This window comes from Calidris pugnax, unplaced genomic scaffold (genome assembly GCF_001431845.1).
Source record: "Calidris pugnax isolate Ruff unplaced genomic scaffold, ASM143184v1 scaffold51, whole genome shotgun sequence".
NCBI lineage: Eukaryota > Metazoa > Chordata > Aves > Charadriiformes > Scolopacidae > Calidris > Calidris pugnax.
The window spans coordinates 7,601,366-7,627,835 of record NW_015090797.1 but is presented as its reverse complement, the minus strand read 5'-3'; the positions used below and the strand labels follow the sequence as shown (position 1 = coordinate 7,627,835).

General features: G+C 40.1%; 1 protein-coding gene across 2 annotated transcripts; it reads left to right on the top strand.

Moving 5' to 3' along the window:
* The first annotated feature begins 2,805 nt into the window (after positions 1-2,805).
* Positions 2,806-24,610, top strand: OPRK1 (opioid receptor, kappa 1). 2 transcript variants are annotated; one of them, XM_014936887.1, is made up of 4 exons: positions 2,806-3,031; positions 3,542-3,868; positions 18,033-18,385; positions 23,039-24,610. In XM_014936887.1, exons 2-4 carry the CDS (start codon positions 3,609-3,611, stop codon positions 23,569-23,571), a joined length of 1,146 nt encoding a protein of 381 aa, XP_014792373.1. In that variant the 5' UTR covers positions 2,806-3,031; positions 3,542-3,608; the 3' UTR covers positions 23,572-24,610. The 2 variants fall into 2 exon arrangements, with proteins under 2 accessions (XP_014792373.1, XP_014792372.1); XM_014936886.1 differs by lacking the exon at positions 2,806-3,031 and having other exon boundaries at positions 3,355-3,868.
* The last annotated feature ends 1,860 nt before the right edge of the window (positions 24,611-26,470 follow it).

Sequence of the window (26,470 nt, the reverse complement as noted above, 5' to 3'; positions counted from 1 at the left end):
AGAGTTGAGCCTCCAAAGTGAGCACACACAGACAGAAAGCACCAGGCAACTTAAATGTTGTCTCTGACCCTCCCTGTAATTTGCAGCATCGCGGTCGAACTCCGCCGCATTCTAGTTCCATGTAGTTGCAATGCACACTCCATTAAGGGTCAGTGACCATAGCTGTGAGCACGTCTTTTCTGTGCTGCCTCTAAGATCACTGGAGAGTTTCAGCACAGGATTTAGCTGGAGAAAGGGTAGCTTATTGTCCAGCCACTGGTGCCTGAAAAAGCTTTGAGTGTGCTATTAATCTTAGTGAGTTTTTTACATTGTCTATGCTTTAGATTTATGCAGAGCAACAGTAGACTTTTCTTCCCCATATAGAAGTTTCTGATCCACCTGTAGCAATTGCAGAGTAACAAGCTATTGCTTCTTTCTCCCTCACTTTAGCCTAACCCTTAGAATCCTTTTTTTTTTTTTTTTTTTTAATATTTTGCAGCTACATATGCTCAAATTTCGTCATGGAATCAGAATGGTTAGACTTGGAAGGGACCTGAAAGAGCATCCAGTTCCAACCTCCTGCCATGGGCAGGAACACCTCCCACCAGACCAGGTTGCTCAAAGCCCCATCCAGCCTGGCCTTGAACCCCTCCAGGGATGGGGCATCCACAACTTTAAGGTGCTTATCCAAACAAAATGATTGCTCCTAAGAGATGAATTATCAATGAATCCTAAAATATTACTATCTTGAGCTCTCCTGTGTATTTTAATACTAAAATGTGGAGAAGTGTGGGGAAGGTGTTAACAAGAAGTAGAAAACTGTCAAGTAAACCCATATATGAGAAGAGGTAATAGTAGTAATTCCCTTCAGTGCAATTTCAAGAGCCCATGGAGTGCAGAGAATAAAAACAGCACAGGGATACATGTTATGTTAGGATCTCCCTTTTTCTTCCAATAAATTATTATTGTCCCAGGTCTGTGTTCCATCCTTAAAATGTATTTTTGTCACATGTTTTCTGTTTTGCATTTTTTTCAATCTTCATTAAGGATGAAACTTTTAGACAGCTCTGTAGAGATGGTAGTGAGCAGATTCTGATGTTCTGGAGAAAGCAGTGACCACAGTCAAAGCCATCACCACCTTTGCACAAGCCTCTGCCTCTAAGAGAGGAGATTTTGTACCTTTTAAACCTCCTTCATGACCTTTGACTCTACAGCTGACATAATTTCTCATCTTGATTATAGGTTTAGGAAAAAAAATAGAAACCTCAGCCTGATCACACTCAAGAAGAGGAGCATGAAGTAAAGTTTCAACATCAGAAAAGGGTGAAGAAAACCTGCAACCACTTTCTCGGTGGTCTGAGCTTCACCAAATTCCCAGAAAGGCACGACTGTTGGCTATTCCCTGCAGAGACCTGGTTTCCTGCTACGTGCTTTGAGGTCCAGCCAGCCTCGCTGTTCACCTCTTCCAAGGAAGCGGGAACAACTCAGGATCTTGCCTCACCTCTCCAATTTGCCATTTAGAGAAACCCCTGGAAGAGATTTCAAGGTCTGTTTGCAAATTAAGGGATATCCTGAAAACAGATAGGTATGTTCCCAACCCTTGCTTGATGGAGTATATTAGGGACAAGCTCTGAGAGATGTGACTTCTGCACACACCATTTCTCCATCCCTGGCTGCAGCTGGAGCCTGGGGAGAGCAGAGCTCCAGCAGCGTTACAGGGAGTTCTTGGCTTCTCACACAATGTGGGATGGCTTGAACATAAGGGCAGTAATCAGAGTCTCTCTCTCTCTGCTCTGCTAGCCAACTTCTTGGTGAGGCCTCACCTCGAGTACTGTGTCCTGGGCCCCTTACCACAAGAAAGACATCAAGCTGCTGGAGCAGGTCCAGAGAAGGGCAACGAAGCTGGTGAGGGGTCTGGAGAGTAAGTCTGATGAGGAGAGGCTGAGGGAGCTGGGGTTGTTTAGTCTGGAGAAGAGGAGGCTGAGGGGAGACCTTATCGTGCTCTATAACTACCTGAAGGGGGGGTGTAGAGAAGCTGGGGTTGGTCTCACCTCCCAAGTCACAGGAGATAGGACAAGGGGAAATGGCCTCAAGTTACACCAGGAAAGGTTTAGATTGGATATTAGGAAAAATTTCTGCATGGAAAGGGTTATCCAGCATTGGAATGGGCTGCCCAGGGAAGTGGTTGAGGCACCATCCCTGGAGGTGTTCAAAAGACGGGTTGACATGGTCCTCAAGGATATGGTTTAGTGATTTTATTATTGCTTATTTCTTATTTCTTTTTTGTCAGAGTTAGGTTGATGGTTGGACTAGATGATCTTTAAGGTCCCTTCCAACCTAGACAATTCTATGATTCTATGATTCTTCCCTGCAAGTTGCAGGTGTAAAGGAACAGGGGCTCAGCCACCCAGCGAGAAGTGTTTTGGGTGCCCAATAGTAGAGCTGAGGCACGAAAGAACTGATGGAGCAGCCAAGACATTGAAGCTGAAAATTCCTGTTATATTAATCATCTACTAGTGTGTAAAAGCATGTGGGATTCAATAAGGCAGAGAGGATCATTGCTAGAGGCCTGGGAGCGCAGGGGGAACAAGGAAAGGCCACTCGGAAAAAGGTATTAGAAATAAGCGTTCATTCATTGCAGAACTTATTTTTTGCTTTTCTTTTAATTTATCTGCCTCTCAGTGTTTAGGCAGAAGTCATGTGAGCTCCTGAGCTGCGGGGACAGAGGCAGAGGAGAACGTGCATCGGTGCAGAGTGCTGCTGGAGCCCTGGCAGAGCGGGAGGGAGGGAGGGAGGCAGAGGGAGCCTGAGAGGGAAAAGGCAAAGCGGTGGGAGCTGGAACAGCAGCAACTGCTCCTACCACATCGCAGCTCCTGCCCAGGAACCAGCTCTGCTGCCAGCACGCCCCTCCGAAGGCACAGGTGCCTCGGCTTCAAAAGTCCTAGAAGGTCGGTGGTACATCCAGGAGCCAAGCAGCTGCTTTATTTTTTTCTTCTTTTCCTGCCAAGAACATCTGTCTGAGGACTCCGCTCCTTTTCCTGGACTGAAACAGGTATTTTATGCCATTAATGTGTTTGTGTCTCTTCTTTGAAATCAGGTGTGGGATTTGGAAAAAAACAGCTCAGAACAGGGTGTGAAAAATGGTATGCAGGGAGGTGGTGGGTTTCTCTCTCTTTCTCCCTCTTTATAGTAGAGCTTAGGCAGGAAGGAGCCCCTGTCATTAGGATGCTGTTTGACTTAAAATATGGAGGATGGGAGAGACGGGGTTAAAATGTGGGGGGTGGATCTGAGCTGTTTCCCATCTGACTTGTTTCTCTGTGCAATCTCTACAAGTGGAGGAAAACTTTTGTTGTGCACCTGGAGGAGCAGCACTTACCCGTTACATAGCCAGATGTAAAACTTTTAATTTTTTGATACGAATCTGGTTTGCTTAAATGTTTGCTTGGCAAATGACAGTTCCCACCACAGCAGAGCTCCCCTTCACAAGTGCAAATTTGGAGGTGTTAAAGTCCAGTGGCTGTGACAGCACTTCTCTTTCTTTTCCTCTCTCCCCTCTTTTCAGTGTATTCACCTCCTGCTGTCTGCACTCCCCTTCTGATCCCAGTCCTGCCCGTGGGGGCCGTGCCCGTATGGATGCCCCCGTGCAGATTTTCCGGGAGGAGCCGGACTCCACTTGCTCCCCGGGGCCCTGTCGTCCCCCCAGCACCAGCAGCAGCTGGCTCCTGGGCTGGGGGGACTACGACAGCAACACCACCGGGGCCTTTGGGGACGCCCAGCACAACCACACCAGCATCTCCCCCGCCATCCCCATCATCATCACTGCTGTCTACTCGGTGGTCTTCGTTGTCGGCTTGGTGGGAAACTCGCTGGTCATGTTTGTCATCATCAGGTAAGGGGCTTTGGAGTACCTGTTGGAAGAGGGTGCTAATGGTTGTCCCTAAATTTGGCAGCGGAGGGAGGGGGGGATGGGTTATGGATGCTCTCTGGGCGTGCTTACATGAGGAGTTGTAAGAAAGTAACTGGAATGACCCAAAGCTTTTCAGTCCCAGGGGTTTGCTTGGACGTTCAGTTAGAGACAGAAGGGAGAAGCTGTTTAAAAGTGATAAATCCTGCAGCCTGTGGGAAAGGCGCTTTGCGCCCCGGAGCTGTGTTCATCGGCTGCCCTCTAGGGATGAGAGGCTGCTCGCATCCCAGGGAAAGCTCAGGTGGAAGAGAGAAACTTCTGCAAGGCAGCTTTTTTTCCCCTGTGAGGAGTTCCTGAGGGATGGCTTATGTGTGTATTGTTATGGACACTTATACATTGCTGTCCTGTCACCCAGTGGCTTGTTTAACAAGGTGGGAAGAAAAGGAAAGGATAAAGATATGTGGAAATGCTTAACGTAAAGCAAGGCATGTTGTTTCTCTGTCTAGCGGTGTTTAACTCCGGCTGCTGGTGTTGGATGGAAGAAAACAAAACAGATGCTGAAATACCTTTCCTATTGTGTTTCAGGGAACAGGAGAAAGTTGTGTATCTGTGTTAGTTTTTGATATGAAACCACTTAGTGAAACGCACCAATATTTGCACTTGTACTTATGTATTGGTATATATTTTAGCTTGCGCTATGATTTCTCTCTCTTTTGGTCCTTTTCACTTGCAATTTATAAAAATGTTTGGACAGTGAATGTCAGCAGGGTGACAATGAGCAATCAAGGGGACTGAAATCATGCAACTTTTTGGACTCTTGCTCCACAGTCCATTTGAATCCTGAAAAAAATTCTGAAAAATGGCTGTTCGTTGCCCAAACAAAATCATCTTGTGCACAGAAAGAAAAATAGAGATATTGGAAGGGATCTTGTTAGTAAAATATGCATGATAGGGGTCCAGCAATTTCAGGATGGTGAAATAGCTATCAGACTTGATATAAGGGGAAGTGAACTAGAAGCAATAAAGTTATTGACGAGGTACTTTATGAAAGATGAGTTATAATTAGGTGAGTATTCTTGAATAATGGAGATAAAATCCCCTTGAATAGTCAGTGCAATACATAAAGATGCCTGTGGTCAATGTGGAGAAACTGGTTTGTTCCAGTTTTGTGGTGCTGTGATTTTTGTACTCCTACATGCCCTTTTGCCCTTCATTCAGAGTGGAGATTTCATTTATTTTTTTGTATTTCTCTTGTGAGAAGAGAGACTCCATACTCGACACACACACAGCTGCAAAGGCAGAGATTTTCTAAGCCTTCAGTCTCTAATAATGATAGTTGATTAACTGGCCTGGGCAGTAGATATAAATTCAATCTTAGCCAGAGTCCTAAAAGTTAGCATGTGTGGATTAGACTGGTACATATGTGTGTCCTTTTTTCTCTCCTTCTGTAACTATCCTAAGATTATTTTTGTGAGGGTCTAGATAGCCATGGCTCGCTCTCCTACCAGTTTCTACATTAGCCTTCAGTTTCCTCTTGGTCCATCTCTTGATTACACAATCAAAAAAAGAGGAAAAAAGTATGACAAAACACCTATTTTGTGGGTTTTTTCCGATATCCCCCTCTCCTAGGTCTTCTCCGTGGCAAATGCTTTAAACACTGCTAGAATCATTAGCTGAATTACATGTATACAAAACCCTACAGTTTCAGAAACTTCTTTTGATTTTGAAATATTCCAAATGCTCATGGAAGAGGTGTCTTTTCTTTATTTTTGTCCTAAGCTTTCACGCTCTCTCTCTTACACTCACATCCATGGTTGGATCTCTGCATGGTTGGATCTCAAGATGGATTTTCATGACCCGTTGAAAAGCCTAGTCTGCAGTGCTGTCCTTTTGTCTGGAAAGCCAACGTTTGTGGGAAGTTTGTGAAAGAAAGTGGCAAGGGAGAGCAGCCATCCCACATTGCTTCTCCTCCAGCTGCCACAACTCTGAAGGAGGATGGGGACAGACTGTGGCTCTTCTTTATCCTTCAGCTGAGCACATGGTTTGTGTGAGGCCCCTCGTTGCCATTTCTCAAGTCTCGGAGTTCCAGATCTGTTCCTCTCCTCCTCCTAACCCCCTCTGGACCTGCAGGCAAAAAGGTCATCTAGCCTGACTACTACAGGGCTGATAATGAGTCACCTTTTGGGTGACACAAAAAAGATCCCTTATCTTCTGAGACTTTCAGTGAAATTGTTGAAGTGTCAATGGTGTGGTAGATTCAGGAGACTCCAAATGGTCTTGAGATGCCTCAGAAACAGGTTGAAATTTATCCATAAGCTGTGGCGTAGGCAGGCCTTGGCCTATTCCTTGCTTCAATATCCCCTCAGTGGTAGTTTTGCTACTTCTGGAAAAGGGCTGCTGAAGAAGCTCACAGAGACCAACAAGCCAGCGTCTGAGCAGCCTAGATGCAGAGTGATGGGTGTCCAAAATCTCCTCCAGGTGTGGTAGGATGTGTTTCTACTGAGAGGGAAAACAGTCTCAGAATTCCCTCAGAGGGAAAAATAACAGGAGAATGGCACTGTGATGATACGTACAAGCTCCTGAAGGAAAAGTCACTTAGTCTGGTACAGCTCCTGTAAATAGAGATTTGTGTTGAAAGTAGAGTGGTTATGGTGGTGGCAGCTTGGCCTGTTAAACTGTGTCTCAGGAGATCTGTATTCCTCCTTTGGTTTTACTACCAGACTTCAACACTTTGTCCTGTCCTGACAAGGTCCCTTCATGGCCTTGTGACTTGGTTTCCTCACGTGTAAAATGGAGATACTGGTGTTCATTGTCTTTAAGCACACAGCAACCGTTAGATTTGAAAGCCAAAGCCCAGTCACCAAAAATCCTAACAGAGCAAGACCAGGGCTACTGTAAGCACCCAGAGTCCTCAGACGCATTGAGAATGGTTATTTTTAATAAGCAGAAGAGCTCTGTGTTGGTTATGTGGTGCAACCTGTTCACCAAAAATCCTAACAGAGCAAGACCAGGACTACTGTAAGCACCCAGAGTCCTCAGATGCATTGAGAATGGTTATTTTTAATGAGCAGAAAGAGCTCTGTGTTGGGTATGTGGTGCAACCTGCATGCTTTGCATGCCTGTTGCAGTCAGCTCTCATGGTGTGGATGGTTTGCAGGAGCCCTCCTGGTGTTGGCATCAGCTGTGAGGCACGTGTACCAGCCCCAGGACATCTGCTGTCAGGCCAGCAGCCAGCCAGGTGGGCTGACAGTGCCTGGCTCACGCCAAGCCATGGCACATGGGATGTAACGCTCTCCTGTGGCTGTGGCTTTTCCTGGAGAGAGGGTAAGAGAGAAAAAGGGCATCACGTTATCTCTTGCACTGGTGGGAAATGCAGACACTGGGTGGGAAACCCAGTCCTCTCCCTGTAGAGGAGGAGTTGGAGGCATGAAGTGGGTTTGTAGAAAATGATCTCACCTCGCCTTAGTAAAGTTATATGGCTATGTGTGTCCTGGCATCATCAGAATCTACCTCAACCCCAAACCTTTTCTTTTGAGATTAGCTTTACCTACGAGGTTTTAGGAGATATTTCTGGAGGTTAAATAGTCGGCTGAAGTGGATAATTAAAATCACTTGTCCTTGGAAGCATAAAAGTCTTTTTCCTCTCTTCCTCCTCCCTATTGACTTTATTTCTTTAAAATTTAGTGCTGACTTTAAAGAAAATAGTGCTTTCTTGTGACAGCTGGAGGGGAAAAAAAGTCTCCTGACTGAAGTTACAACTTTAACTACAGATTTGCCCTTATCAAAACCATAAACGTACTCTGTTAGAAACTCTGTGAGATGCTGTTTCATATCCATTCCAGGTTCAATTTTTCTATGTATGTGCCTTACCCACATTGTTCCTGAAGTCATTTACTGAGAGCAGCTGCCATCATCAGGATCCAAAATAGCCAATCCTGTATTTCTTTTAAAATTATCTTTCAAGCTTCCAGTGAACGGAATAATTTTCTACAATTAAAAAACATTTTTAACAAGAGGCTGTGTCACAGATATGTAGATTCATTCCTAAGGGAAAAGAGAAAGCTTGTATTCCTCTGCTTAGTCTAATGTTGAAAGAAGAATATAACTAGTAACACATTTTTGTTCTTGTACTCATTGAACCAAGTGGCATCTTATGTAACAGGAAGAGTCTATTAAGAAATGTCATGTAAAATTAACTCCTTCCAGATTGTTTTTAAATCTTCTCCATAATTCATTCCAAATGAGAGTGAAAATATTAAAAAAAAAAGTATAGAAAAATAAAATTGATTCAATGTATTTGTTTAAATCAATAATATTTTTTTGATAACATCAAAAGATTACTTGTTAATTTGCTTTAATTTATAGTTCTAATTTTGTTAAATTATATTTGGAAAGAATATTGCTCTGAAATGAAAAATGAAGTTCCAGAAGAGTCAACCCAACTGAATTACTTGTTCTTTATTACTTGCAGTTGGTATGATTTCTTTCTTTTATGAAATCAAAGGTTCGGCTGCCAAAAGTAAAGATCAATCTGTACTATATTTTGTGAAGTTTATGGCTTTTAACCTTTTTTTACAAGATCAAACGTTTGACACCTTACTATTATCAGTACAGAGGCATCAGATGGTTTGGTAGTGATTCATTTCAGGACCTCAAAGAGCATCTGGCCTTACCTCACTGAACGGAGGTAATTATGGTAGGTTCTGCACAGTTTGGCCAAATCTGGCATAATTTTAATCACAACTTTGAAGACTGATCATTACCAACAGCTTTTACAGGTGGCACAAAGACCAGGGTAATTGGAAACATGTAAGTTACAGGTGGCACAAAGACCAGGGTAATTGGTCAGGACAGGTTTAAAAAACAGTATTGGTAGTTTGACAAGCACAGCTCATTTTAACAAAATTTGAATGTTTCTAGTATTTTAACACTCTGCTAGACAATGACTAAGTGAGACCTGGGTTTTATAAGCTGACAAGAAGCTCAACATGAGTTACCAATATGATGCCATGATAAGAAGGGCAGATACTGAGAAGGCAGAGAGCAGAGGAGGGGCTTAGAAGGGATATTTACTAGAGACAGTATTAGAGAGAGGCTATAGCTTATAGTGAGTAATCTGTTTGGCTTCTGAAAAGTAATTTGGTATCCATCCAGTCACTTCCGCTGGGCTAGCAGCCAGGTAGTCATTTATTTCAGAGAAAAACGTAACTGGAATCAATGTCTGGAAGCAAGACAAATTACAGGGAGCCCTTTTGAACTGGCAGAAAGTGAAAACTTACAAGAACTTTCCAGTTTGGCTGCTGGCGAAGCAGAAAGCTGTAGATAGCTTGTCTGTCCTCACCCAGGAGAGGGTGGGGAAGCTCTTGCTCTTGGCCAAAACATGGGGAGGCAGCACAGTGTGGAGATGGTGTTGTGGGGGTGAGGCTGGCTAAGCCCTTCTGGTGAAGGGGATGGAGCAAGGGAAGAGTGGGGACTTTTCATTTGGTTTTTCCTAACAAAGGATTTTGAATTTGCTGAAAAGATATTGTGGCAGGAAACTCTTAATTTGGTGACTTTGGATGGCTTGGGATGCAAGAGCAAGAGAGGATAATCTTCCTGGCTTCCCGACTCTCATTGTCTAGTCAAACCATGATTAGTTTGTCCCTTAAATGAAATTCTCTGAAACAGGTGAGTTCCCAAGGAGAGTTTTGATTTCAGTTACATATTGCTTTCTAAAGGAAAAGCATCCAGAAAATATTTGATAAACTCTACTTCTATGATGTTTACTTCACGTGTCTGTTTTGGTCCTCCCATCTGTAAGAATCAGGTAGTTCTTGCAAAATGTGAATCCTGTGCTCTTCTCCTCAAGGAAGACTTTGTGTTTTGTTTATTGTTAGTCTCTTTTGTGAAGTTTGAAAGGCATGAGGAAATGGCAGTATGAATGTCATTCTATCTACTGACAGACATCAGTTCACAAGCCGAATTAGCTGTGGGGAAGGGACGTGTACAGATGGCATGAGGATATGGAAAGAAGAGTGTCTGACCATACTGGCATTCTGCAAAATTTAAAAAAGAATATATGTAAAGAATATGTAAAGGTACACAGCATTTCCACGGGCCTATTGGGAAGTTTGCATGCTAGCCTGTGTATTGTCTTTGGAATATTTCTTTTTCCTGAAGCCAAGGGTTCAGCTCTTATTAGATTCACCTTCTAATCCCTAGGGAAGTGAAAATTCTAAGCAGTGTGCAATTTTCAATTTTGAGACATTATTTATGATGTCTCTGACATTATTTATGAGACATTACTTATGATTCTCTGCATGTGTATGATGGCTTAACATGACTTACTTCAGTTCATGAGTTTCCACTAGTACCTGACAAGAACATGAACAAAACCTTTCTGTTTTCTCTTCTCCTCGCATCAATCCACCTGTGCAACACACGGTTCTCTGCCTGGCTGCTCGTCTCTGCTCTAAAAGTCGGTGCCATTCAGCAGTGCATTATGACTGAATATCTAGGGTTCCCAAACTTTCCTGCACCTGGGAGACTGAGGATTTTATGTTTGCTGACTGACTACATAGCTAAATGCCTATTGTAGGGCAACTGGGAAAGGCCTCCTTGAGTAGTAACACATGGGAATCTGCATGTTAGGACTAGTTTGGACAAGATATTCAGTGTTCATTTAATGTTCACACCCAGAAAAATTTTTTTACAAAGGTGCTGGCTGACGGACAGCCTCAGAATTTATTCTTACACATGCCTTTCAGAATGACTGGCTTGTTAAAACGCACAGGAGAAGGAAAAATATTTTCACCATGGAAGCTATCATCAGCTGTGCTGTTCAGTTGACTGGGTCTTAAAGTTTCATTTGTATCATCTCCACTGGGAAAGTGTGTGTTCAATTGATTTGTGCCGTGGGCTTCTCTGAGGCAGGTGAGAAAAACAGATGAATGGGTAGAGTCCGGAGAAAGCCTCCTAACTGCCTCCTATGAGGGACTAGTGACTTTTCCTTCAGCTGGCTCTCTACTGATATATGCATTTGTTGCCTCACTGCATAATCCTATACTTGCTATACAGCGAGGTCCCTTGTCTCCCATTCAACATTATTACAGGAGTGCTGACCAGGGTTTCAGGTCTCCACACATCCAAGTGTGTAGTTGTCCTATAAAACACTCCCAGCAGTGACAGTTATTATTCATCCCTGTGGCAAAATGGAGACCAGGTGCCTTGTTTTGAGAACAAGAGTGATACCCACACCCCAAGACCCCTGCGTGAGAGAATTCCTTCCTTATTTCTCTCCTGAAAAAATACCTAGGGGAAGCAAATATTTAATAAAATGGATACTTCCAACCAGCTCCTGCGTACATCAGGATCAGAGCCTCTCCAAAAAGTAAGAAGGAAAGAAAGACCCTGGAAAATCTTCTGCTGGAGCTGCTACCCCTGTCCCCTTGGGCAATGAGATTTATTTTTGCCAGGCAATCCTACTCCCTTCCCTCTTCCATAAACATACAGGAAACACTTTGGTCTGCTAACAGAGGTCATGTCCTTCATGAAAAAAAAAAAAAAAAATCCTTCCAAGAGAGAAGAACAATGGAACAATGGGAAAGGTGGATGTTACCAGAGACAGAGAGCCTGTATTCACCAGGGCAATGTACCTGTGGCAAGTAAGAAATATTAGGATGGGCTGTGGAACACCCTGGGAACTCCCTGTAGTACGACTGGTCACTGGAAAACATCTGCAGTAGCATAAAATTTCTCAAGAGACAGAATTAGCTGCTTGACAAGGTCTAGATTCATCTTACTTAGGAATAAAGGTCAAAAAATCAGGTACATAGTCTAAGCTAGTTGTCTAGGCTCTCTAATAGTAATATTAGACATATTGATTTTGGATAAAGTACTGATTTTGTAAAATTCTGCATTCTCACTATTTCAGTTTAAGCCACAATAAATCACAGCCCCTTGACATTTCTCTGAGCTCCCCTAGCAAAATCATGGAAGCACAAACTTCACAGTACTGGTGTTTCTAACATTAAGCATATTTCTTCAAAAAGCTCACATAAAAATATTAAAAGTCCTTATCATAGAAGGAGGAAAAAAAGATCATTTTTGTTAAGTAGCGTGAATTTTTCTTCATTTTGACCAGGGTATTTGTAGACTTGAACTTTTATACCGCAGAAGCTGGTTCTTTAATCCAAGAAGGAAAGCTCCCACATCTAATCTAAGTCTGAAAGATCTTGTTGAGGCTCAGTTTATGACTGGTTCAGAGGAGTAATGGTAGTGATAAACTGTAAGGTTTTTAATGATACCTTCTGACGTTCAGGTAGATAATGCTCCCTGAGGGGAGGATAAAAGACAAGATCATGCTTTTCTTCTTTAAGCTGACTAAAAATAGATACCCACAGGTGCTTATTAATAAACAGAATTCAACTTCAGGATACTATTTTGTAGGCAACGTACAATTTTTTGAAGATTCCTAACAATTTTGGTGTTAAAGACAGACAACCTTTAAATGTGTGCAGCAGCAATATTTGCCTTTATTTAAAGTGTTTTCCGAGGTCCTACCCCCTGCTAAATTCTGACTGTGGTAATAAAATATAACCCAATATGAACATGGAAACTGCAGCATATTGATTTTTACGTTCTTTAAAAGACGTCAATCTTAGTTTCATATTGGCATAAGCCTTTTATGTTGACTTATGAAGATCCAAAAGATAGCTGAGCCATCCTTTTGACATGGTATGTATTTGGAATAGATCCTCCTGGGTTGGTTTTTTGGTTTTTTTTTTCCTTCTTCTGACGCAGTATGATATTTTGTGTACCCTGAATATAGCCTTGAGACTTAGAGCTTTCCTGACTAAGCTTTTCAGCTGCTTGATCTCCATATATACTTCATTCAGAGGAACCTAGTGGAACAGAGCCTGCATCCTGCTGATAGGTGTTTTCGTAATTTGCCTTTAGATGTACTTTAGCTCATCTCAGGTATCTGCCAAAAATATGTGTTTGTTATACCTTGTTGTATTTCATGCTTTCATACTTCCGATCTGCTACTGGAGAAGGTTGTTGCAGTACATTTGTTAGTCTCACTCCCCTCCCCATCCCTCATTTCATCCTGCAGGGAACAGTTCAGCTTATTACAGTTACATGAAAAAAAATTGACCAGAGCCTCTTTCTCAGCTCTTGCTACTTTTACTAATGTTACGGTGTCCTTTAGAATCACACTCCTCTCTTCTGCTTAAGATAATAACTTTAAGGGCTCCACTAGCAGATTTAGTAATGCATTTTGATATTTTCTTGAAAGCACACCAACTTCTTAATAGCATGCTTAGTTCCTCTGTTACCATGATGTCACTGATAAGCTTAGTCTGGAGGTGTGATTTCTTCCTATTTACTGTCTTTAAAAAATCTACAAAGTAAATTCTGCTCTAAAAGGAAAAGTACAGTAATAATGAATCAACTGAGATATAGGAGAAATTTTCTAAGGGTCAGTCTAAAGTCAGTCCCAAAGAACTTTTTGAAAGTAGACATAGTCTAAGTTGTGATAATTTTGTGAATTTTGACAAGCAAGTAGACATAATTTAAATCTTGCTCCTTAAAAACTCTCATCATAGATCCATCAAAAAAACCCAAAACGTCCAAAGTTTTATTTTTCATCTTGACTATTTTTCTGCAGGATTTCCATGTATTTTCCAGTTATTTAAAGTTTCAGGGACCTGAGGCCTGCTTATAGCTTGACAAGCAATCTCAAGATCCCCCAAATAGCTTAAGTCATCAAAGATTTTTTCTGCCTCTTTAAATTACATTCTCGCACCTGATTTGAGAGGGACCTTCTATATCTATGTGGTATTAGAAAAGCTGTCATCTTGTTTTGAAATCCCAGCATTTAACAAACCATTTTCTAGACACAAGACTTTCCATAAACAGTTTATGCAACAATAGTTTGTAAATATTTTAATTGTCTTTGAAAGTTAAATCTTAAAGGCACTAAGAAAATCTTTGTCATTAATTGTCACTGTGCTATCTATGCTGTAGTTAAGTTCAGGTTTCTCCTGTCTATTCTGCTAGACTAATTAAGGCAGATAGCAGTATTTTTTTTTCCTAAATGAAATTCAGATATTTGATCAAGAATTTTAATTTTGAAAAGGAAGACAAATTTCCTTTATTTGATCACCATTTTTACCTTGTTCAAGTTCACATTTGGGTGAATGGAAGGTTTGGTGGGAAAATCCCAAACCACATAAAATATTGCCTCCTATATTTTGGTGCAATCAAATGAGTTGTAGAAAAGCATTTAAATCCCTCCTCAAGGTTCTATCAGGGTCCACTACAAAGTGTCTGACAGCAACAGCAGTCGCTCCAGTATCTTAACTGGACTTTTGATTAAGCCTGCAAGCACATTTCTTCAGAGGCATGCAGGCATATGATAATTTTTAGGTGTTTAATTAAAAACATTGAAAGGAGTTTGGATGATTGAGTCCAGATTCTCAAAGGCATTTCTGAATATTATGAACTCCTAAATGAAAGTATGATTTAATCTATATTGCCTAGCAATTTTAAAGGCCAACATCTCATTTACACAGAGGCCAGTGCTTTCAGGTGAAAGTAATCAAGCTCTTTACATTACTTGTGTGGGATCAATGAGTTTTAAGGTTGCATCAGTAGAACGTGCTTTGGATTTAGCATTGCTGAGGTAACCAGTGCACCCTTCATCCCTGAGTTAAGTACATGTGATCCCTCTGCAGTGCCTGGGAGAACTGATTGCCTAACTGTAATAAAGTATTTACTGGAACAGTATTTTTTGGTCTTGCACCTTCTTGTTCAAAATCTGGCAGAATAGGGCTCATTCTGGCTCGGAGAGAGTGGTGCAAGGAGGCGTCTGTGGTCTGTGAACTGGGGTGGATTTGAGCAAGGCCAGCTGGTGGTGGGACAGCCAGGCTGGTGAGCTGTGGGGAAGCACTAGATGCAGACCAGGCACTGTTATCAAGGCTGGGATTGTTGTGTGTATGTGTGCCCCTGAAATGAGCTAAAGCTTTCCCAGAGCTTTGTGGGAGGAATGGAACACTGTGGGTTTTTCTTTTCCCCACTACCTTTTCACTCCCATACATAGTTTTGAGTTGTTTACATTGGAAGTTGTATGTGTTGATACTGAGGTGACAAGACATCCTTCCTGTTGGATCAACAGTAGTGAGGAAAATTAATTTTCTTATATGTGCATTTGTTGCATAGTCCAAAAAATCAAAACTGATGACATTACATGTATAACATAAGCATGACATATACAGAAAACATGCTTTATGTTGCAGCTTCAAAAATTTGAATTTTGAAGTTACCTAAAAACCTCGTTCTTTTTTACAGAGGGTCTTTCCTATTCCGCTGCTGGAAGGCGGGGGTGTGGGGGTGTGGAGAAGAGAACAGGGTACCGGGAAAATATGGTATATAGGGTCACAGTGTCACACACACAAAAATGAATGAAGGCTGCAAGGAACAGTAAATGCCAGATATAAAGACTTTCAGGTATTTGATTTTGCAAGGCTAATAAAATCCTCGTAGTTATTTTTTACTACTTTTCTGATTTTGTTTAAGGAAAAAAGGTCAAACTAATTCTTCTATATGTGAAAGTAAACTTTCTTTATCCAAACCCTTGGGGAAGTTTTTAAAGATCTACGGAAGTAATGATTCAGAAGACCTATTAGTTACTTCACCTCTGCTTATCACAGGCCATTGCATTTCATTTAAATATTCCTGTATTGAGTCTAGTAACTTGTATTCGACTGAAGCACACCCTTTGCAAAGCAGCAGACATTGATTTGGAGACATGAAAAGACGGAAAAATTACTCCTTTCTGTGTGTAATTTGTTCCCAATAATAATCACCTTAGCAGTCAGGAAAAATCCGTCATTGTTTCTAAGCTGAGTTTGTCTGGCTTTGACTTTTACGTATTTGTCCTTGTTACGCTTTTCTTTGCAGTCTGAAAGAGCTCTTCAGTACCTGCTATTTTCTCCCTGTGGAGGTCTTCAGACACCGTAATCAAGTCACCTCTCAGTGTTCCTTTTGATAAACTAAATGTGCTGAGCTCTTTAAGTTACACACAGTAAGAATTTTCTCCATCCTTTCACTTATTTTTATGGTGCTTTTTATGCATCCTTTCCAACTTTTCATAGTCTTTTTTTGCAGTATGAACAAGACAACAATTCCAAATATCATCAGTGATGTACACAGAAGTAAAATCACCTTCCTACTATGCCTTTTCAGAGATTTAATGGGAATTAGTCCATTTTAGCACAGATTTGCTATTTGAGTGTTTTGTGGGGTTTTGTTCAGTCTTACAGTTGTTTTTCTTTTTTTTTTTTAACTGGGAGTAAAGATCCTAGTCTGTTAAGGTGTCTTACGTTTGTTTCTTTTAGCTGTATACTCTTATATTGTGTTTGCTCAGTGCCTTACTGGCTGTAATGTGACCTATGGGACGAACTGCCTCCTCTGCTGGAGGGCAAGTTGAGGCTATTGATCTGGGAGGGGGCAGAAGCCCAGCTCTGACTGGCTGGTGCCTCCTTGCTCTGTCTTTGATCTTGGAGAAGCTCAACTGGGGCAGATGGACTCTAGACCATGGGGGTCATGCCACCAGTGCAGAGCTTTTGTTGTTGCTTCCTTTTGTCTGTCTTTGCTCAGAGACTTCTATTGCTCCACTGGGTATGGCTTTGCTCAAGATGTGAGTCTGGGCATAGTACCTGGGTGAGAAGGATTTACTTTCTTTTCCCTTGTAGTTATTTTTTCTATGCTTTAAACCATCATTTGGGTTCATTTTCTCAGTAAGTCATAATTAGAGTGCTTTAGAAAAACTGATGTTATTTTTAACATTTCATGTTGGTCATAAAATGACGTTTCTGCCCATATTTTAGTTAAAAGCTAATTTACTCATTGGGCACATTTAGTCAATATCTTTTTTTCTTTTAAATTTACACATCCAGGTTTTAAAGGCAAATAGACACACTGCCCTACATGTTGACTAGTTCAACTGATCATATCTTATATTTCTACTATAAGTTATTAATGATACATATAAAAATCTAATTAGATATGTTGCTGTGTGTATTGCATGTGCATCTTTTGGTTTGGATACACATTCAAAATATGTGGGTGAAACAGTTTATAAAAAGGAAAATTTGTCTCAAAAAAAATCTCAAAAAAAATTAATAGCAGTGAGCAAAAGTAACTAGGGGGAGAAAGCATTTCAGAAAGGAGGGTTAGATATATCCCTATGTTCACAGGCTCTCCTTCATCCATTGTGTCTGTAGCTGAGCTGGAAGCAGTCCTCCATGCTGTGGGACATGGGCTGTGCCCCAGAGTCACAGGGGCACAGAAAAAACAGATTGCTAGTTTTTTCTGTCTCAAAAAAACCAGATCCTGTTCTTCGGTCTAGGCTGAGGTTTTTACCAGCTGGACAAAAGCAGTGTTTCATTTTCATGAAATTAAAGGATGCAGAAAAAATGCTACAACCATTTTTTTTCCCCCACTGTGGTATCCTGTTTAAACAGTAGTCCTCTTTTACATTAGCAGTCACAACAGCAAGGACTGGGAAAAGCTGAGGATAAGAAAGGAGGAGAAACTGGAAATGAAAGAGCAAAGAAGGGAAATGACTAAAAATTCTATAAGCTGACATTGTTGCAGTGAATTCAAGGAAGATAAACTTTCATAAAAGAGGCAATCTGGCTCAACAGATGCAACAGTTAACATGGATTCTAACTGGAGAATGGAATAACTAGTCCTTCTACAAAACAAACCCAGAAAGGTCATGATCACTGGCAGTTAGCTATAAGAAAAGGAAACACAAAACATTTTGATCACTTGCAAATGTAACCAAGATATTTTCTTGTAGAAGGGTTTGTGAAGATAGAATTGAAATCAGCATTTGGCTAATGAGATTAAATGTATGCATATACCTGGTTTTGCCTGTGGTGAATAGTTCTAGCTGCTAATGCAGGTGCTGAGAGATTGAATCAAATGTATTTGCTATTATCACAAGAGTCTTGCATTTGTCTGCACTTCTGTCATAAATTAAAAATGACAGAAAAAAACCCAACTAGGGAAAAGCCTGACTGATAAACTGTTACATATTTGAATGTGCATAATCATATTTTTAAATAATAAAACCTTACTTTTTTTTTTTGTTCTTCAGGTACACAAAGATGAAGACAGCAACCAACATCTACATTTTCAATCTGGCTATGGCAGATGCGTTAGTTACCACGACTATGCCATTCCAAAGCACTGAGTACCTGATGAACTCTTGGCCCTTTGGTGATGTGCTGTGTAAAATAGTTATTTCAATTGACTATTATAACATGTTTACCAGCATATTCACACTGACCATGATGAGTGTTGATCGATACATTGCTGTCTGTCACCCTGTGAAGGCTCTGGACTTCCGTACACCTCTCAAGGCGAAGATTATCAACATCTGTATCTGGCTGTTGTCCTCCTCTGTTGGCATCTCTGCGATAGTTCTTGGAGGTACCAAAGTCAGGGAAGGTGAGTGTGAGCATTCAAAATTGAGTCTTTTTGTTTCTCAAATGACATCAAATGTAGCTTGTAATATTGGCTAAACCTGATTGATTCCTTTTCCAGTAACTTGTGCATGCTCAGCACTTGCATCCACATTCCTTGGTTCAAAAATGTCTAAATTTCTGACATTTTGAAATATATTGTGGGACATTACAGTATGACATATAAATCATTTAAGCTCAGATGCCTTTGCCGACTAAAAGAACAAAATTCGCTTTGAAGCATTGTCTGTGCTAGAATGAGACCATCAAAACATAGTAGCAGACACCAGGGGAAAATAATCAGGAATTTGATCACAGTGGACAGATCAAAGATCAGATTAGAATGAAACTTGACATATGGGCTAAAGGTGCTTTTTTGTAGGTGTTGTGAGAGTAGTTCTGCTGAAGTTCCAGGAGTAGAAATTAGATTGTTTTTCATTATTACTAATGTTGAAACTATCATTAGTAGTAAGATTTGGGAGCTTATTATCAGCAGCTGTTTCACAGAACTTGAAGTTGGGATGAAGACAGGAAAAAAGCTAGTGTCTGGAAAGAGAAAAAGGAGCTAGGTTCTATGAAAATGACAGTATCTCAAATTCTTGTTTACAAGAGATGGGGTTGTACATGGAGACTTGGAAAGGCTGAGAATAAGGATTGGCCAAAGAATTGGGAATAAAGACCATGGCAGGGAAGCCACTACAAGAATATGAAGTCAGTAAGATCTGTATGCAGACCACCTGTAGGCTCTGCCTGAAGTTTATAATCTGTGAAGGGCTGTGGATTTATAATATAAGTGGTGACTCATTGCCAAAACTGCCCTGCTATGGAGTTAATCTGATTTCGAAATCCTCCTTGAGAAGGACGGGGGAGAAGCATTCTCTCACACATACACTTCATACCCACAAGCATGACCTTGATGCAGGAGCATCTCAGTGTCTTCAAAAGGCTTGAGGCCTCTAATGATGCCCTTGTCTTGGGACCATGTGTTATGAATGGCTTGATAAAATACAAGACATACATATTTATTGGGTGGTAGTCTTGTTTGAGATGTAAATAATCTTTTGAAGAAAGATTAGTAAGTTCCTGAATTAACAACCTTTTCTATTAAGAAAGGCTTCAGTCCTCCCAAGGCAAATGGTAAACTTTACATAAGGACACTTTCATCTGGCAGAGACAATAAATGCTGTGTGTTAAACTGTTTGGCATACATCCATGCAAACAAACATTTCAGTAACAGCAGCTCAAGGGCTGATTCTATTTGGCTGCAGAGGCATAGATTTTCTTCTGGCTGTTGGTCTTCTGGTGGGTAGGTGGCAGGAGAATCCTCTGGTAACTCTTCTTTCAACCCTTTGGGGGATCAAGTGACCTGGTCTGCAGTGCTGTAACTCTTCTCCCCAGTAAAGTTTTGACAGGCTCTATAAAGCAATGTCTAGTTCAGGAAACATTCACTTCCAGGCATCTTCACTTGGGAAGAATGATTGTCTCACTGCGTGTGAGATCCTGAAAGCCACGGGACGTTGCCTGGGCCAGGTGCATTACTGTTGTTCGCTGTAAGCATCGCAGTGAATCAAGAGGCTGCTCTGAGGCCTGCAATGATTAAATACCTTTTTCACACCACGTGACAGAGCCTTTTTTTTTTCTCCTCCTGAAACAGAGACCAGTAATACACTGCTCAGCTGTGGAGGTTGGAAATTATTGGCAAATGCTTGTCAGCCCCTACTGTTCAGCCCTGTTTGTCTGATCCAAGGTCTCTCTTGAGCATTTACTGCCAATTATCTTGCCTGGTGTGCTCTTGAATTGTGCTGATAAATGGTGAAGGGGAAAAAAAATATCCTTTTGCCAGCTGGAACTCCGGACTGAAACTTTATGTTATGTTGGTCAAAATAGTTGTTGTTCGTATGCTGCAGGGTCTCTGTTGCTTTTAGGTTTAAACAACAACTGAACATCAAATGGAAAGTGATTACACTAAAGTTCCCACCCCATGCTCAGTTAGTCCCTTTTGTTCTCACAGTTCAGGATTGCTCACTGAGGAGTCCTTCTGGAGACATTTTCCCCGTAGAATAATTTATACATCTGTGTAAATTTTCCTTCTCTGGCCTTAATGGAGCCTTTCTTGTTGAAGAATCATTCACTAGAAAAAAAAAAAAATTAGCGGTAGTATTAGTATTCCCAGTAATGATATTGAGGCTCCATTTGAGTACAGAGGAGTATGGATGCCAGAAAGTGATGGAATTAATAATGTATAAACAGAAATATATTTCCTGTGTCAGAATTAACATTAATCCTAACTGGTAGCTTATCAAATACATTTTAAAATATATTTCCACTGGAACACCACCTAGAATGCAGTATTTTTCCTTAAATATATCAATATATTTGAAATATTTGGCTGAAAAAGTTCAGTATGAAATCTTGGGTACTCAGCTGGTACTTGGTTCTACATCTTTTCAGGCAGCAAAAATAAAATTGAAACTGGATTATATTATCTTCCAAATTTCCTGAAAATTATTATGATATTGTGAATTATGACAAGGATCTTTGTTGATTGTTTGTCAGTTGTAAGCTGGGAAAATATAAATGGGTTCCATACAATTTATAGCATTATATATCAAGTGAAATGCACAAATAATAATGAATATAAAATAATATTTTCTGTAGAAAGTAAATTGGAATGAGATGTTATACAGTAATTAAATCTCTATTATATCACTTAGGGTTCTGAAATAACATTGTCAGCTACAAAATATATTAAAATGTAGCGAGCATGACCTACTTATTGTAATAAATATATGAAATTATGTCAGTAGATCTGAAGAGGCATTTTCCTCTGCAAGGGTGTTTCAGTGAGCAGCTGGAGGGGTTTGGAGCAGTCAACCCTGATCATACCTCACTTTCATCCACTGCACATCTGGATGCATCTTTCCTAATCTAGATATTGTAGCTGCATCCTGATTTTATTGTTGCTGCTAGGCCATGATCTACTACAAATAACAGTAATACTCAATGTGAAAACTTATTTGAAGATGATTGTTGACATTTCTAGAATAGAATTAAGTAAAAGCATCTAGACTTATGACAACCTGGGTCATAAAGGATTTAGAAAAGTTGACTGAGTGTCAAGACCCTGTTAAGTCACACTTGTGCTTTCAGCTTAGCATCCTCCATCAGGCTTGAAAGATATCTTTTCACTTTTCAGCTTTTATAATCATCCATTATTTGTTATATTATTTTAAATAAAACCTCAAAATATTTAGCTTTCAGTTCAATTTTTTTATTTGAATGTTTTAGTATTCGGTATCACCCAATAACAGCTTTCTGGTATCTAACCACAGAAATGTCTATATGATACCATAATGATGGCTTCCTCCCCTAGTTGTTTTTCAAAACAAATTCTCTGCAATCTCATCTGGACTTGTGAAGTATTTTGTTAGCAGGGAAATACGGTTTGATGGAATTTTACTGACCAGCTCTGCTGGAGGCAGATATGAAAAAGTGTTGTGCAAGAGTATACTGAATCATTCCACCCTTAGATCTGATTCAATAAAAGCCAATACATGATAATTTGTTGAGGAATGACAAATTCAGTAGGGAAACTGAAAAAAAAAACAACCAAAGAATAATGCAGTGCTCAAAAGGATAAAATCTGAGCTACAATTCAGAGTGAAAAATCCCTGTGTTACCTTGACTTGTCTTCAGTAGAGTTTAACTGCTGATATTAGTTTAAAATTTATACCTTCTCTTGACTTGCCATTTATCTTCTTTCTTTGTTTTCCGTATGGTTTATATGCTGGAAGGCTCCAATGAGGTCAGCAAGTGAAACCTTCAATATTTCATTCCTTAGTAGCCTCCTGCCAGATGAAATATTTCAGGGACATAAAATCAAGTGACAGCCGGTGAATCCTGGCTTGGGCAATCAGAAAGGGAAGGGGCTGGTGTCAGGGGCCCAGATCCTGCAGTCTCTGCGCAGCCTGAATTTTCAGTGACTTGATCTACAAAAAGAGCAGCTTCCATTTGACTCTTCACACATACACATACATATTTTATTTGCTTCTATTTAACTGAAAAGAAGCTGTTGCTAGAAAATAAGTTTTTCTGAATGCAAGCACTTCTGCGTATTCCATTCGCACTGAAGAAGGCATGCGGGAAAAGATTATTACACATTTATCATATATTGGCAAAGTCTTCCTACAATCAAAACCTCATTCAGCTACCACCATTCGTGATACCAAAAATCTGTCTCCACCCACAGACGAAACCATATGTAGTTTGATAATAATTACTAGACATCTACTCCATTGAACATAGTACTCATTCCGGCTTTAAATTTCAGTGAGATTCAAATGGAAACATTACAAATTTTTATTTTTGTGCTCTGTGGTTTTAGATCCTCCCATGGGAAAAATTTTTTATATAAAGTTATGCATTTTAAAAAGTCCCTATCTCTCTAATTTATTTCTGCAACTGCATAAAAGCAGTTTCAATGGTAATTGAAAGCTTTCCTTCAAATGATTTAATGATAACTCCATTTATTAATATCATATTACATGATAATCACTTTTCCTAACTTATGCTACGATTATTACATTGTTTAGAATATCGAATAATAAAACAATTTTCTTCTTACCTCTTTCATTCCTAGATACTGCAAGCACTGAATGCTCCTTGCAATTTCCAGACAGAGATTACGTGTGGTGGGACATCTTCATGAAAATCTGTGTCTTTGTCTTCGCTTTTGTTATTCCAGTTCTCATTATAATTGTTTGCTATACTCTGATGATCCTGCGCCTTAAAAGCGTGCGGCTTCTCTCAGGGTCTCGAGAAAAAGATCGAAACCTGCGCCGCATCACCAGGTTGGTTCTTGTGGTTGTGGCAGTTTTTATTATCTGTTGGACTCCTATTCACATTTTTGTGCTGGTTGAAGCCTTAGGAGATGTGTCCCACAGTACTGCTGCTATTTCCAGCTATTACTTCTGCATCGCTCTGGGTTACACCAACAGCAGCCTCAATCCAATCCTCTACGCTTTTTTGGATGAAAACTTCAAGAGGTGTTTCAAGGACTTCTGCTTCCCCTTTAAGATGAGGATGGACAGGCAGAGCACCAGCAGAGTCAGAAACACTGTGCAAGACCCAACTTATATGAGGGAAGGAGATGGGACGAATAAACCTGTATGACTAGTCGTGGAAATGTCGTCTTACTGTCCTCCAGAGAGAGAAGAGTCCAACGACCTAGGACTGACACAGATTACCACCGCAGTTTGAACTTGACTCACCCAGACAGACATTTCTGGAATATTTCAGGAATCCCAATTGTTTGAACTAAAGCAAATTAATTATTGACAAACAAGAACCTCTTGAAAATAAGCTCAAATGAAAAGGACCTGGCTGATGGTCAGGTTTTGGCACCATGTTTGCTGTACTTGAGCAGGTACTTATATAGACTTTTGGGAAGACAGGAGATAGTGTTGTACCATCTGACTCTGGATAAAGAAAGCTCTGGGTTTTCTTTTTACAACATGTAAGGCTATATTAAGCAACACTCAGTCATAACACTGAGTTATGCTGGAAACACAGTTTTGCCCCAACAGTGATGGCTTCTGACAACTTGGGTTTGTCATACTCTTTAAAGGGTAGAGTGTTGTTTAGGTTTCTGCAGAACAATGCCAGAGCTATAATCAATATTGTCCTCAACTAATATATCTGTAACATTTGTCTGTGCTGTGAAAATCCAACTTAAGCATGATCTGCCTACATACCAAAGTGAATTTATTGTCCGTGTATGGTAAAGCATTTTGGCATTTAAAATATTGGGATTTGAGGAGAATTGTTAGTATATTTTTAGCACATGTTTAATCACCTGTGTGTAATGTTTTCTATGTGTGATTTTCCAAGATGATTGTGTATTTATTGATTGTGAATAATATAATATGCATTTTCAGAGTGTATTTTGAATAAGAGGCTAGGAAAACTTCAAATACTTCACATGTTACAAAACTGATGAAAACCCATGCCACATTCATTACGTGGGGAGAAAGTATCACAGTCCATTTTCAGTAAAGGGGACAAACGATAATGCTGTGCTTGTTTTCCTGGACAATTTGTAAGCAGACTAAAATAAATATTTGACGAACTAGAAGCTAGTGAATTAGAACATGGATTAACTGGATTGATACAAAAGAAATGAAGATTAAATATACTGGATGATTTAATGGCACTTGACTATAAAAGTTCTCATTTTGTTGATGATGATACATTTTCTTTGATAGTCCCATGAATTCAGTATATTCCTCTGTTTTCCTGTGAAGATGGAGATGCCAAGGCACAGCTACACAACTTGCTGTCTTGCTGAAGGTAAGTTTCTGGTAAAACTGAGCCTAACTTTCAGTCTGTAGTCTTTTGTCTTCCTGTTGTTACATATTACTAACCCCACTTCTACTATTGCTGAAGTTTGAAGGAATGCTCTCATTGTCTTCACTGGGAACAGATCTGGTCACCAGACATCTTCCTGGTGACTTTGTTCTATATACAAAATCATGAATAAGGTGGGGGCCTTCCTTGCAGGGCAAATTTCTCAGAAACACAGTCTAGTTTGGTCCTACTGGACCAAAAATCCTTTATGCACAGAAGTATAAATTATGAGATTTGTTCTTGTAGCTGGCAGTACAGTTCTTTTGGAAATGCTGTGTTCTTCGGTCTAGGCTGAGGTTTTTACCAGCTGGACAAAAGCAGTGTTTCATTTTCATGAAATTAAAGGATGCAGAAAAAATGCTACAACCATTTTTTTTCCCCCACTGTGGTATCCTGTTTAAACAGTAGTCCTCTTTTACATTAGCAGTCACAACAGCAAGGACTGGGAAAAGCTGAGGATAAGAAAGGAGGAGAAACTGGAAATGAAAGAGCAAAGAAGGGAAATGACTAAAAATTCTATAAGCTGACATTGTTGCAGTGAATTCAAGGAAGATAAACTTTCATAAAAGAGGCAATCTGGCTCAACAGATGCAACAGTTAACATGGATTCTAACTGGAGAATGGAATAACTAGTCCTTCTACAAAACAAACCCAGAAAGGTCATGATCACTGGCAGTTAGCTATAAGAAAAGGAAACACAAAACATTTTGATCACTTGCAAATGTAACCAAGATATTTTCTTGTAGAAGGGTTTGTGAAGATAGAATTGAAATCAGCATTTGGCTAATGAGATTAAATGTATGCATATACCTGGTTTTGCCTGTGGTGAATAGTTCTAGCTGCTAATGCAGGTGCTGAGAGATTGAATCAAATGTATTTGCTATTATCACAAGAGTCTTGCATTTGTCTGCACTTCTGTCATAAATTAAAAATGACAGAAAAAAACCCAACTAGGGAAAAGCCTGACTGATAAACTGTTACATATTTGAATGTGCATAATCATATTTTTAAATAATAAAACCTTACTTTTTTTTTTTGTTCTTCAGGTACACAAAGATGAAGACAGCAACCAACATCTACATTTTCAATCTGGCTATGGCAGATGCGTTAGTTACCACGACTATGCCATTCCAAAGCACTGAGTACCTGATGAACTCTTGGCCCTTTGGTGATGTGCTGTGTAAAATAGTTATTTCAATTGACTATTATAACATGTTTACCAGCATATTCACACTGACCATGATGAGTGTTGATCGATACATTGCTGTCTGTCACCCTGTGAAGGCTCTGGACTTCCGTACACCTCTCAAGGCGAAGATTATCAACATCTGTATCTGGCTGTTGTCCTCATCTGTTGGCATCTCTGCGATAGTTCTTGGAGGTACCAAAGTCAGGGAAGGTGAGTGTGAGCATTCAAAATTGAGTCTTTTTGTTTCTCAAATGACATCAAATGTAGCTTGTAATATTGGCTAAACCTGATTGATTCCTTTTCCAGTAACTTGTGCATGCTCAGCACTTGCATCCACATTCCTTGGTTCAAAAATGTCTAAATTTCTGACATTTTGAAATATATTGTGGGACATTACAGTATGACATATAAATCATTTAAGCTCAGATGCCTTTGCCGACTAAAAGAACAAAATTCGCTTTGAAGCATTGTCTGTGC